General features: G+C 41.8%; 1 protein-coding gene across 6 annotated transcripts in view; it reads right to left on the bottom strand.

The window, feature by feature from the left end:
- Positions 1 to 493: 493 nt before the first annotated feature.
- Positions 494 to 14,046, bottom strand: part of ORC3 (origin recognition complex subunit 3) — a 74,091-nt gene continuing 60,538 nt past the window's right edge. For all 6 annotated transcript variants that reach the window (XM_056566075.1, XM_056566076.1, XM_056566073.1 and 3 more), the window contains exons 17-21: positions 13,334 to 13,431; positions 10,437 to 10,578; positions 9,932 to 10,039; positions 9,088 to 9,161; positions 494 to 2,077 (exon numbers count right to left, since the gene is read on the bottom strand). In XM_056566075.1, coding sequence (XP_056422050.1) covers positions 1,972 to 2,077; positions 9,088 to 9,161; positions 9,932 to 10,039; positions 10,437 to 10,578; positions 13,334 to 13,431 — 528 coding nt within the window. In that variant the 3' untranslated portion in view covers positions 494 to 1,971. The remainder of the gene's footprint in view (positions 2,078 to 9,087; positions 9,162 to 9,931; positions 10,040 to 10,436; positions 10,579 to 13,333; positions 13,432 to 14,046) is intronic.

Raw genomic sequence — 14,046 nt, 5'->3', positions numbered from 1 at the left:
TAGGGCCAACCCTACAATGGGTTTCGCTGGGTCCATTGGACCTAAGTGGCACCTTTACAGGGGTGGCACATTGCTGTCATGAGGAGATTTTTGACCCCTGTGCGACCCCTGACTGACCTAGTCCATCATGGTGCCGCTCCGGGTGTTTGGAGCGGGCTCCTGACTTGGGTACCAGTTTAAAAAAAAAACATCCCTTCCATATTAAAAGTTATCCCTTCCATATTAAAAGTTATAAAATCACCCCCCCCCCCTGTTCCCATTTTCCATATAAAAAACATGTAAACATAATAAAAATAAACATATTAGGCATCAATGCATGTATAATTGTCCAAACAATGAAATATAACATTATTAATCCCGTACAGTAAATGACGTAAAAGTAAAAAAATAAAACCCCAGAATTGTGTTTTCTTTTATTATTTCTTCCTAATATGCAATGGCATAGTACTTTTTTTTTTTTTTGGGGGGGGGGGGGGGGGGGGGGCAGCATTTCACTCCTGGACCCAAGCAGCACAGTCTCTTGAGAGATGGGCTGAGGGATCAGTGATGCAAAATGTATGCAACAAAGGGAAGAATATGACGGCATAAAAGGGTCTTAGTTGCCACTGCCACTTCAAGTTCCGGAGGCGTGGGGGTCGTCCCTTTCTAGGGTGAGTGCCCTAGCTACGTGCCACACAGCTAGGGTAAGGTAATAATAGGGTATATATTTACACTACACTTTAGGGAATGTAGGGAAAGCTAGTGTACTTTACAGCTGCCCCCATAATTCACCCCCTTGGAGCCACTGCTCAATGTGTGATTCTTGTGAATTACCTCCAGTTCCCACATTTTATGTGTGCATAATACCCTGCTGAGCTCCGAGACCGTATTGTTAGCTCACTAGGTTTATATCCTATCATTAGTGGCTATTTATTTGTTTTGAACAATATTATCAGTAACACTTTGAGAATTGGTGCCAAGTGCAATATATTTTTTGTTTTTATAGGCAGAAGCAAGTATGTCTGCCTTTCACTAGGCACCTATGTGGTTCATATGTGTTGGTATTTTTGCTGCTATTGCAGTTTATTTATTTAGCTTTGGTTATTGTGATTTTATTAGCATAACAAATTAAAGTTATGTTTTATCCGTAAGATTCTATCCCAGTCTTTCAGTAATTGTCCCATACACTTTAGAAAAAGTATGCCAACCCTGCCAATTTTGGCAGGACTGACCAACTGTCTACTATGTTTAGACGCCTCCCAACAGATGATGTCAGGGGTAAAATAGATCAGGCATGTCGGATTAAAACTTTCTGACTTGTTTTCAGGGTCATAAGCCACTACCAGAAATGTCAGCAGCAAACCTCCCTGTACTCCCTTCCCCTGCAGCAGTTACCGGTATGTTGCAGTTGCAGCTCCAGTGGTGATCGCAGAAGGATGGTCATGCCAGGCAGTGTGGTGTAACTCTAATAAAGCAATGCCTGTATCACAATAGACAAGATCAGAAGAAAACACAATATAGAGATGCCCGTCTGCTGATTGTGAAAATTCTTTCAATTTTGCTTCCCCCTTTGTGGTCATGAAAGCTGGAGTCATAGGATGGTTGAGATATCATCTGGATTAGCAGCATGGCAGGGGAGAGCTGAATAAAAAGTTATGGGATACTCTGCTCCTGGAAGGGTTTTTCAGATTTTTTTTTTTTAAGCATTTTTGTGCAAATCTGCTACTAAAACATTATTTTTTACTTATTAGAGAGTTTCTTTTTCTATATCTCTCAGCTCACTTTTAGGCGTCAGATCTTTCATAATAGATTGCAGTTCTGTGATAGAAACAAATGTCATTTCAATACTAAGCCAGATTTTACATGTAACAAAGGAACATCCAGGGATACAATTTGTAGAAAATTACAAAATAAAGTATCACAATATAATCAGCATCAAGTACAAAAAGATTAGTTCACGTTTATTAACAGTTTCCAAAGATAATTAACTCATTAACATCCACCCCAGGTGAGCCTTGCCACATGGTCAGTCTTCTGCTTTGTAGGCTTTACAAATCCAAGGAGCTCTAGCTCCGAAACTGCTCTGATGAAACGTGCGCTGAGAAGCCAGTTAAGGATACTATCTTCTGTCCAATACTCAACATTTATAGAAATACAAGCAGATGTGAAATAGCTGTAGTTTTAGGTTATACAGGGATACCTTTTTGAAAAGATCACTTGAAAGACCACTTTTCAGTGCGATTTTATGAGGTTGATCTTTTCTAAGAAAATGGGCACTTTGGAAACATATGGTAGGCTGAAAGTCCTTCAAACTAAATATAGTCTGGAGAAGGAGGTCTTATAGAAAGTTTAAAAAAATATAAAGAGAGTTAAACTTAACAGTTTACATAAAAATATCACCCAGGAATAGATTTCACCATTAATAGACCATGTTTCCTCCTACTACTGCCCGGTAACATTTTTAGCTGCTAACCAACTGGACTACATCAATTGTTCAATCAGTTTAACGCAAAAAAAAACACAAATGTAAACCCAGACGTACACAATAGCCCTGATTTACTAATGTCAACCTGACTCTTTTTGTCGGGTTGTGCGACCAAATTTGTGTAGTATAGCCCATGCGACACTGTGTGCAACACAATTTCCCGACAAAAGATATCATCACTCAGAGTGTTTTTTTAAACCCGTCAAAATAGGCGTGGTTATCCCAAAAAATGAGTGTGTTCCTGACAACAACAAAAAAAACACTCGGAGTATGATGAAAAACTCACAGGAAAACCTGTGAATTTTTCTTCACCAAAACCCGACAGCTGTCGAGAAATTACTCAAAACTGAGTAAACCCTACCCCCATCATGGAACAGGGTCTGTTCCATGTTGGGGGTAGTAGTACAGGGGCTGAGGGATTGATGGCATCGGATCTCACTTCTGAGACCCGATCCGATCAAAAGTTATTAAGCATCGGAGCGGGCGGCATGCTCCGCTCCCCAGCGATGTGATGTATTTTACTTTCATTTTCAAATTCCCCGCCAGGATCCCTGAATGGCCAGTACTGAAGAGCCATTCAGGGATCCCAGCGGGGTTCTCAAATAGAAGAGCTGCGGTGGGGAAAAATATATAGAATCGCTGTTTTTTTTTTTTTTATATGTCTGGCTCCCCACAGCTTCTATATATCTTGCCCCCTGCTGCGCTATATGTCTTGTCATATACCCACCACAGCGCATATATATATATATATATATATATATATATATATATATATATATATATATATATATATATATATATATATATATATATATATATATTCCCCCGGCGCTATCTTATGCCCCCCGCAGTGCATATATATATATATATATTCCCCCCCATGTTATCATATGCCCCCAGCAGCGCATGTGTGTGTTTGTGTGTGTATATATATATATATATATATATATATACACATATATATGCCCCCAGCAGCGCAATCATAAGCTCCCGGCAGCGCTATGATTGACAAGCATTCTATTAGCAGCGTATCTGGTCGGGAAGCCGGCTGCCCGATGCGCTGCTAAAAGAATACTTGTCATTCATAGCGCTTCAGAGGCATATGTGTATAGATGAGCTGTGGGGGCCAGATAACGATATATGTCTGGCACCCACAGCGCATCTATACACATATGCCTCTGAAGCGCTATGAATGACAAGTATTCTTTTAGCAGCGCATCGGGCAGCCAGCTTCTCGGCCAGATGCGCTGCTAATAGAATGCTTGTCAATCATAGCGCTGCCTGGAGCTAATGATTGCGCTGCGGGGGGCATATATATATATATATATATATACATATATATATACATACACACACACACACGTGCTGCTGGGGGCATATGATAGTGTGGGGGGGGGGGGGATATATACATGCGCTGCGGGGGGCATAAGATATATATATATATATATACACACACACACACACACACACACACACGCGCTGCGGTGGGGGACAAGACATATAGCGCAGCAGGGGAAAAGATATATAGAAGCTGTGGGGAGCCAGACATATACAAAACCCCCAGCGATTCTATATATATCTTTCCCCACCGCAGCTCTTCTATTTGAAAAAAAAATAAAAGTAAAAGTACACTGTATATGGCTGGGGAGGAGCATGCCGCCCGCTACCCTGCTTAATAACTCTGTGCGATACAAAAAAAAAAAACAGATAAGGGCGACATAAGTTCCCTGTGACAGAAAAAAAAATAGAGATGGGCGACAGATTAGTAAATCAGGGAGAAAAATACTCTGAGTAAACCTGAAATCTCTCCAAGATAAACACTCCATTCTTAGTAAATCAGGGCTAATGTCTATGCAGGGTATACTGCAATAAAGTTTTATATCCATATGTTATAAAAGGGTTACATAACCAAAAGTTATTAAAAACAACTCCAAAACAGAAATACACATCCTTTTACCGTCAAAATCCTTTTACTCTTTAAAAATATCAAATCTTTAATAAAATATATGTCCTATCCTATCCTACAATAGCAAGCTTTTATACTGCTATACTGACTAAAAATAAGAAAGTAAACATTTTCAATATGTGGTTATGCAAAAGCATAAGGAAGTGATGAATACGGATGGCACAACACGGTCCAAGGGGAAGCTGAGAGTGTTAATCACAGTAAAACCTGCATATAGGAACGTTATAACAACGTTATTGAGAGTTTTTGGCTGGAAATATGAATAAGAAAAGTTTTACAAGATTAACCAGAAACTCTTAGTAGAGTCAAAACAGATAATAGATCTAAAATCATATTTACATATGGGGGAGATTTATCAAAACCTGTGCAGTTGAAAAGCTGACCAATTACCCATAGCAACCAATCGGATTGCTTCAGCTGTACTGTTATAAGTAGATTTTTTATACTTACAGTAAAATCTCTTTCTCAGAGAATCCATTAGGGGACACAGGAACCGTGGTTATATCTTGCTGCCACTAGTAGGCTGACACTAAGCAACATAAAAAAAAGGAGTCGGTCCCTCCCGGCAGGATATACCCTGCCTACTGACTCTGAGCTAATCAGTTTAGTCCCGAAGCAGTGGGAGAGAACCAACAGAACAAAGAAAAATAAATGGTTGTCCGAGGAACACCCCAGACAAAAAAAAAAAAAAAAAAAAATAAAACAACGACAGACAACCGAAACTCATAACTAGTTGGTGGATGCTGTCTCGGTCAGCTCCATTGGGGGACATAGGAACCGTGGGACGTACCAAAGCAGTCCATGGGGTGGGAACAGACAGCAACCCGCAAAAAATCAGGCGGAAGGCTGATCCACTGCCACCTACAGCACCTTGCGACCCGTGCTGGCATCAGAAGACGCAAAGGTGTGCACCTGATAGAATTTGCAAACATGTGCAGTGAAGAACACGTGGCCGCCTTACAAACCTGCAAGGCTGAAGCTCTGTTGTGAACCGCCCAGGAGGCCCCCGACGGAACGGGTGGAATGCGCCGTAATCCGGAAAGGCAGGACTTTCCCCTTACAATGGAAAGCTTCTGAAATGGCGGAACAGATCCACTTCGAGATGGTCGTTTTAGAAGCCGGATGTCCCTTACGACGACCCTCCAGAAGGACAAACAAAGAATCACACTGCCGGACGGAGGAAGTGACAGAGATAGATCTTCACAGCCCTGACTACATCCAAGCGATGGAGGGAACGCTCCCTAGGGTGAGAAGGAGCTGGACAAAATGAGGGCAGAACGATATCCTCGTTCAAGTGGAAAGCAGAGACCACCTTGGGCAAGAAGGAAGGGACTGGACGTAGAACGACCTTGTCCTGGTGGAGAACCAGAAAAGGGCGGGCAACAGGAAAGAGCCGTCAACTCAATTACTAGGGGGGATAGAGGAAGGGAGCGGGGGGGGGGGGGGGGGAGGAGATATTCACCTTGCCCGCCAATACTCACCAGGCAATGTCTTCAACCAGCTAGGTGTCCCTGCATCATGCCAGGTTGCTACAGCAAGACAAGCTGGGGACCATAGGGGGACCCGAGCCCAAGGTACAACCCCTGACGCTGGCCATTGGTGAGAAGGGGTTAACAGCACATAGTCTATGTACTGTGCCCCTTCATCGCATAAGTGGTAACAGGTAGCATCATGCTCCTGAAAACAAGAAAACAAAGGGAAGGAAAAAACCCTAAGGCTAGGTTCAGACTACAGAATCTCCGGGCAGAATTTCTGCCCGGAGATTTCGAGTGCGGCCAGCGCTGACTGATTCAGTCGGCGCTAGGATCGCGCGGACACTGCAGTCTCCAATAGACTGCAATGTGTTCCGCGCGGATTTCCGCCTGAAGAAAGAGCAACGCCATTCTTCAGGCGGAAATTTCCAAGCGGATTTTCCGTTCACAAATTCTGCTTCACAAATTCCGAAGCGTGAATTTGTGAACGGAAACCCATTCACTACACTATGCATTTTAGCGAGCAGATTTTCCGCCTTCAATTTCAAAGCAGAATTGCAGGCGGAAATTCCGTAGTCTGAACCTAGCCTTACTATACAGCCCTATCTAGAAAAAAAAACAAACGGAAAAGACCAAGTCTGGAGAACTCCAGACCTGTGTCTGCCTCCTACTAACTCTACGCTAAAATTGATTAGGTCAGAGTCAGTAGACTGGGTATATCCTGCCGGGAGGGGCCGACTTCTATTTTTTTTATATTGCCTAGTGTCAGCCTTGCAGTGGCAGCAGCATATACCCACGGTTCCTGTGTCTCCAATGGAGCTGACCGAGAAATAGATACTTTAATTTCATCATCTTCATATTGAATATTAACTCAACTTAAGGGGATGGTTTGTAAACTTTGTAGTTGTATATGTTTTCTAAAGATGCCCAACATAGGGAAAATAAAAGGAAGGACTTATCAGAAAATCTGACCTTTACATTCCAAAGTGGCAACGCTAAGCACCAGGCTATGTCTGGCACTCTATGTATTCTGTACTGTATGTTCTGTAATATTGCATTATTGGTGTAAGGATATTGAATTTATTCAGTCTCTTACATACTTTTGTACTCGTATATACTTGTCTTTGTTCAAACAATTCTGAAAGATTGTTAGTGAGGTCACAGGGCATTACTAGGGTTCTGTGGCTGAATTTATATTTATTTTAGCATTCTTAAATGTTTTAACCTTGTATGTGACAGTACTATTTGTTTAATAATAATTTGCATAGTAATTAAATAAACTGATTTTTATTATTTTTGTTTGGTGTTACATTGTTTCTGTAGACAGGCACTCATTGTGCATTTTGGGTGCTGCCCACCTTTAATTTTTTCAATTAAAAACTGTATAGAGGCCCATATATATATATATATATATACACCGTATTTTTCGCCGTATAAGACACACTTTTTCTTCCCCAAAACTGGGGGGGAAAAGTCGGTGCGTCTTATACAGCGAATACACCCCTATCGCGGCGGTCCCTGCGGCCATCAACGTCCGGGACCCGCGGCTAATACAGGACATCACCGATCGCGGTGATACCCTGTATTAACCCTTCAGACGTGGCGATCAAAGCTGAAGGGAAAGTGACACTAACCCGGCTGTTCAGCCAAACTGAATAGCCGGGTTAGTGCTTACAGGACACCGGGAGGGACCTTATCTGCCTCCTCGGTGTCTTCTCCGTTCAGGGATCCCCTGTATGGCCGGCGCTCTCCTTCCTCGTCATCACGTCGTCGCGTACGTGCGTAACGACGTGATGGCGGCGACGGAGAGCAAGGATACCCGGCCGGCAGCAGAGACGTTCCGGAGCGACAGCGATGGAGTGACATCCAGGGCAGTGGTGACGGGTCCGGAGCAGCAGGGACACGTGAGTATTACCTCCTATGCAGTGGTCTTCAATCTGCGGACCTCCAGATGTTGCATCTGGAGGTCCGCAGGTTGAAGACCACTATTGGGTTTAAAAACTTTATTTTTTTAGATTTTGCACCTATAAATTGGGTGAGTCTTATACGCCGGTGCGTCCTATAGGACGAAAAATAAATAATATATATAGTCCCAAAACAATGCAGCACTACTTATCTAGTCCAGAAACAGTGATGGTGCCAGCGTCCAAAAAAGACTTGATCAAAGTCCATCCATAGATAGAAACCAGAGACAGGCGCAGCACTCCAAAAAACACTGTGATTTAATATCTCATGTCAGCATTACAACGTTTCAACTCCTCCTGGAGCCATTTTCAAGCTTGAAAATGGCTCCAGGAGGAGTTGAAACGTTGTAATGCTGACATGAGATATTAAATCACAGTGTTTTTTGGAGTGCTGCCCCTGTCTCTGGTTTATATATATATATATAAATAAAGTAAAAGTTTGTGTGGCTGCAGTTTCATCTATCGAAAGCCATTGTCTGCTGGGGGTCTTGGTCATTATTGAATGGCAGAGTGTTATGAGACAGAAAAGGGGGTACTTTCTGGAAATAAATGACTTCTGATCTGCTAAACTTAGTGGGATAAGATTTTTGATCTTCAGTAAAAGAATGTCTCCTGTTTATAGACCTAAAAGTGTACCAAATATGTGAGATACCATCAGGACATTTTGGCTTAGGCTATGTTCACACCTCAGAATTTCTGTGGGATTCCACTTTGCTGTGCACATGGCCAAATTTCTGTGCCATACGTCTCTGATGTGCAAATTCTGATTTCTGTGTCTGCATTAAGAAAGAGTCAATTTTTTCTGCAGACTCTGCATGGAATGTATAGCCATCTATGAAGCGGCGCATTCCCGTGTGGTCCTAGCACCGGCATGTCAAGCTGGCACTCACAGTCTGCAGAATGTTCGCACAGAAAGTTTCCATACTGACATTCTGCCGTGTGAACCTGGCCTTAGGGTAAAGAATCTTTTATTCACTTCTACCAATTACTAGTTGAATTGCGAGAAAGCTTGTTTAGCCAAAACTATTTGAGATCTATTACAATTGACATTGGATCTCTGACAAAAATTATTTAGAACGGAACATGTCAGAGTTATTAATGGGTCCGCCATAGAACTGTATCCAAGTTGTGAGCACAGGACAAGCCTTTGCATGTGCAGCATTTCTAAATGTTCAGCTGCCAGTCTCACATTCTCTTTACACAAATAAATAAAAAGGATACTGAGTCATTTCATCCACTTGCTTCGGGGAATCTGAATCACTGTCATCATCAGCATTGACAACTGTTGCAAATGCCTGCAGAGATGTACGTAAAAAATTTAAATAAGCTGTCACTGGTTTATGCCATTAAACATTATGCAAAAAACACCCCATCAGTCTTCGGTCATTAAATGCAACGTCATGGTCTATTCACACGTACAGTATTCTGCGCAGATTTTCTGATGCAGATTTCAGTGTAAACTGAACACAGCTTGAAACCCTGCGCATCAAATCTGTGCAGAATACTGTACATGTGAACAGACCCTTGTAGTGAAGAACAAAGCAACTAGCTGGCAATGTGAACAATTCATCAAATCCCAAGTTCTATTCTATTAGTTTTACCATGCAACGGTTTTTATAGAAAGCAATAAATGGTGTTATAATGTAGACCTGCTTATCTGCAAAAGATCAATTATATTGTTAAAGAAGAGCATCACACTCACCATCACTTGTCCTACAGCGCCACGTGTTTTGTTCCAGCACAGATGCACTGGGTCATATGATCAACAGTCTGATCCACAGAATATCACAGTGCTTAAAGGGTACCTGTTGTTTCAGGTGACTTTTTCAGGACAAGCTAGTTCCCAAGGCATACACAAGAACCTGTACATTATTCTGTAATGATAGACTACGCTGAATTCCAGAGTGCTTCTTTAAAGCTATTGTCAAGTGCCCATTACAGATACTCATTATATTACTTCTACACTAGTACAACTATCTCTGTATTGTTCTGACACACTCCAGGCTTCTAGTCACAACAACATGGCTTCTAGGGTAGATATAGGAAAGACATATAACTCGCGTACCTCTAACCAGTCATAGAGGTTAATGAGTCGTCCACATTCAAGATGCAGTTTGTATGCTATGCATATGTCAGGAGCAGCACTAGATAAGGTTCCATCATTTTCCAATGACTAAATGAAAAGAAGAGAGCAATGTTAACTTGTTGAACACAACATTTCAGGGTACATAAGTAGAAAACAGAAAAAGAACAATAAAAAAAAAAAAAAAAAAAAAAAAAAAAAAAGAAAGCCACTCAAGCACTCAGCTAATCTTATCTTTTTGTGGACCTGATGAAGGCACGTGAGCGCCGAAACGCGTTGCCCGAAAACATTTCAATAAATTGTCCTGTGCAACCGTGGCGTCTTGAGTCCATCCTTTGATAGCAGGAGCGCTCTACAAATTCCCCACTTTTATTTACCTATTCTTCCTTCAGGGTACATAAGTGGAATCCTAAACCCTGATCACCTCTGAACCCATTCAAAATAATTTTTCTCAATAGATGCCACAGGACTATCCTAGCTTTACTACCTTTAAATAAGTTGAAGGGTTGTTCAGAGCTGTGTTCAGGGCGATACGAGGCACAGCATTCACATGTTTGCGGAGGATGCTGGCAGCACTGAAGTATACAACTTCATACAAAGGCTGCTCTTCTGGACGGGTTAAGTAATTTCTGAAAAAGGAAGAAAATCTGAATTATTAGCAAAAATTTAGAGTAATTTTGCTTATTTTATCTGTTTGCGTGAGAATGACAAGAAGATTTTAGAAAAGTGCACAAGGGAAACAATACCATGGTATTTTTGTTAGGCAAGGACTAAACGGAGACCTTGTGTAAATTTTTCAAAAAGGATGAGGTAGTTACAGTCTTGCTGAATGTAATCCTCATCTAAAAGCTCCACTGTTCACTGGTTATTAGAAAAGCTTTTATAGTTAGTGGCCAATATACTTTCATTATCCCAATACTCTAACAGAATTCTTTGCTTGAGGCTTTTAAAGCCTACGTATACATAGGAAAAAAAATGAGAAAAATTTGTAAATAAATAAATATGTTTATTTTTCACCCTTAACTCCTTAAAGTGGTATTCCACCCCTAGACATCTTATCCCCTATCCAAAGGATAGGGGATAAGATGTTAGATCGCTGCGGTCCCGCTGCTGGGGACCCCCGGGATCCCCGCTGCAGCACCCCGCTATCATTACTGCGCAGAGCGAGTTCGCTCTGCACGTAATGATGGGCAGTACAGGGGCCGGAGCATCGTTACGTCACGGCTCCGCCCCTCGTGACGTCATGGCCTACCCCTTTCAATACAAGTCTATGGGAGGGGGCGTGGCGGTCGTGTCACGAGGGGCGGCGCCATGACGTCACGCTGCTCCGTCCCCCGTATCGCCCGTCATTACGCACAGAGCGAACTAGCTCTGTGCTGTAATGATAGCGTGGTGCGGCAGCGGGGATCCCCAGCAGCGGGACCGCGGCGATCTGACATCTTATCCCCTATCCTTTGGATAGGGGATAAGATGTCTAGGGGCGGAGTACCCCTTTAAGGACGCAGGGTTTTTCCATTTTTGCACTTTCGTTTTTTCCTCATCACCTTCTAAAAATCATAACGCTTTCAATTTTGCACATACAGACCCATATGAGGGTTTTTTTTTTTTGCACCACCAATTGGACTTTATAATTACATCAATCATTTCACCACACAATTTACAGCAAAACCAGAAAATAAATATTTGTGGGACAAAATTGGAAAAAAAAAATACATATTTTTAGGGTATCGAAAGTGACCAAAAATACGCAATTTTAGACTTTGGAATATTTTTATATGTACGCCACTGACTGTGCGGTTTAATTAACATTATATTTTTAAAGTTTGGACATTTACACACGCGGCGATATCACATAGGTTTATTTTTATTATGGTTACATATTTTTTATATGGAATTTGGGAAAAGGGGGGTGATTCAAAAACATTTAATATGGAAGTGGTTAATGGGTGTTTTTTTAAAACTTTTTATTTAACTTTTATTTTATTTTTTTACACTTTTAGTCCCCTTAGGGGACTTTTAGGTGGAATCAGTAGATTTCTTATACAGATCAATGAGGTTCCATAGAATCACATTGATCTGTGTGCTCTGCGCTCGATTGATAAAGCCTGGTCCTGCCAGGCTTTAGCATTCTCAGCGCAGCAGCAGCCAGAGGACGTGAGGTAAGCCCTCCGGCTACCTCAGAAGTGGATTGCACCCCCACCCTCACCCCCCCCCCCTCTCCCGCGATCGCTCTGCGGGGGGGCGATCCACCCCACTACATCACCACAGAGCAGTTAAAGGGGTATTCCAGGAAAAAAACTTTATTTTTTTATATCAACTGGCTCGAGAAAGTTAAACAGATTTGTAAATTACTTCTATTAAAAAATCTTAATCCTTTCAATAATTATCAGCTGCTGAAGTTGAGTTGTTCTTATTTGTCTGGCAACAGTGCTCTCTGCTGACATCTCTGTCTGTCTCGGGAACTGCATAGAGTAGAAGAGGTTTGCTGTGGGGATTTGCTTCTAAACTGGGCGGTTCCCGAGACACGTGTCATCAGAGAGCACTTAGACAGAAAAGAACAACTCAACTTCAGAAGCTCATAAGTACTGAAAGGATTAAGATTTTTTAATAGAAGTAATTTACAAATCTGTTTAACTTTCTGGGGCCAGTTGATATATATATATTTAAAAAAAGTTTTTTCCTGGATAACCCCTTTAAAGGTCCCTTTAGATGCCACTGTCAGCTTCGACAGCAGCGATCTAAAGGGTTAATAGCCGCCCAGGGCAATCGCTGCATGTCGGCTATTAACGCTGGCCCACAGCTACAGGAACCAGCTGGGGGCCGGCCGGTATGACGCAGGCTCGAGTCGGGAGCCTGTGCCATACACCACTTGCCATCTCAGGACAAGCTGGCTCGTCACTGGACGTCAACCGGTTAAGGACGCAGCCTGATTTTTACCTTAATGACTGGGCCGAATTTAGCAGGTGGGACGGAAAATTGGTTAGGGTTGAGGGAAAGCTCAATATAGCAAAGTACAGAGAGTCTTAATGCTCTGTACTTAAGACTGGGCCGAACATTCACCTTCAACAAAACAATGACCCTAAAAATACAGCCAGGACAACTCTATAAATGTCAATGAGTGGCCATGCCAGAGCCAAGACTTCAACCCATCTCTGAACAGATGTTTGCCCAAGGTGCTTCAACTAAAGGTTGAATAAAGGGTCTGAATACTTGTCAGAGCAACAGTTTACTTTTTTCTTTTACAATTAATCACCAATATATCAATACATTTTAGGCCACGATGGCAACATATGAAAAAAACTAAACAAAAACAAAACAACTTTCTGAATGCAGCGCATTACTATAGAAGAAGGTGGCTAAGAAGCCACACTGCACGACACACACCTGACAAGACCATCGAGAAAGTCCACCACCTCAAGGCGAAGGGATTCAAATCTACTTAGTTTCTTTGTTCTTCGGGTTTCTTTCATTTCTAGCAGTGTCTAGAGATAGAGACAGTAATATATTAAATGCGACAGAGCCTGTCTAAATAAATATCTTACATCCTGACATCAGGTTCCAATCTGATGTTTTTCTGACCCACTGCTGAACCCAGATCATGTATCCGAATACCAAAGAAAAAACAACAGTGGGTAGTTATTTTCAATGCACATTTGTGAACAGGAATGTTATTTTGTCTGGTACAAGTTATATATCCTTAATGCAATATATTAGAAAGCTCTAGAAAAATACTGCACAGCTCTTCTCTGGTTATAAGGTCTAAAGGTATAGGAAGGGGGCAGGAAGAGGCAGGGACACAGGGACATCCATTGGAAATTACATTGCATCTGCAGATTATTTGGCAGAAATAACAGAGAAAATCAGAAATGTATCTTTCTAGTTTATGAACCTACAAAATTAAAATTCATCAAGGCATTCATTCTACTAGGTGTAAAAACTGTTCTTCATGAATATTGAACCTTGTGGAAAGGAGAGTTTCTCTCAGTTGCTGTAAGTTAGATGAAGGTACTGACATGCTTTAAACAGCCTGTTCTACCTCATCTCAGAGGTGGTCTATAGGAATAAAGGGAATGTGTAACCAAATGTGATTATTTTTT

This window comes from Hyla sarda, chromosome 3 (assembly GCF_029499605.1).
Source record: "Hyla sarda isolate aHylSar1 chromosome 3, aHylSar1.hap1, whole genome shotgun sequence".
In the NCBI taxonomy this organism is placed as follows: domain Eukaryota; kingdom Metazoa; phylum Chordata; class Amphibia; order Anura; family Hylidae; genus Hyla; species Hyla sarda.
The sequence above is the reverse complement of the archived record's forward strand: the minus strand, read 5'-3'. Positions and strand labels throughout refer to the sequence as shown.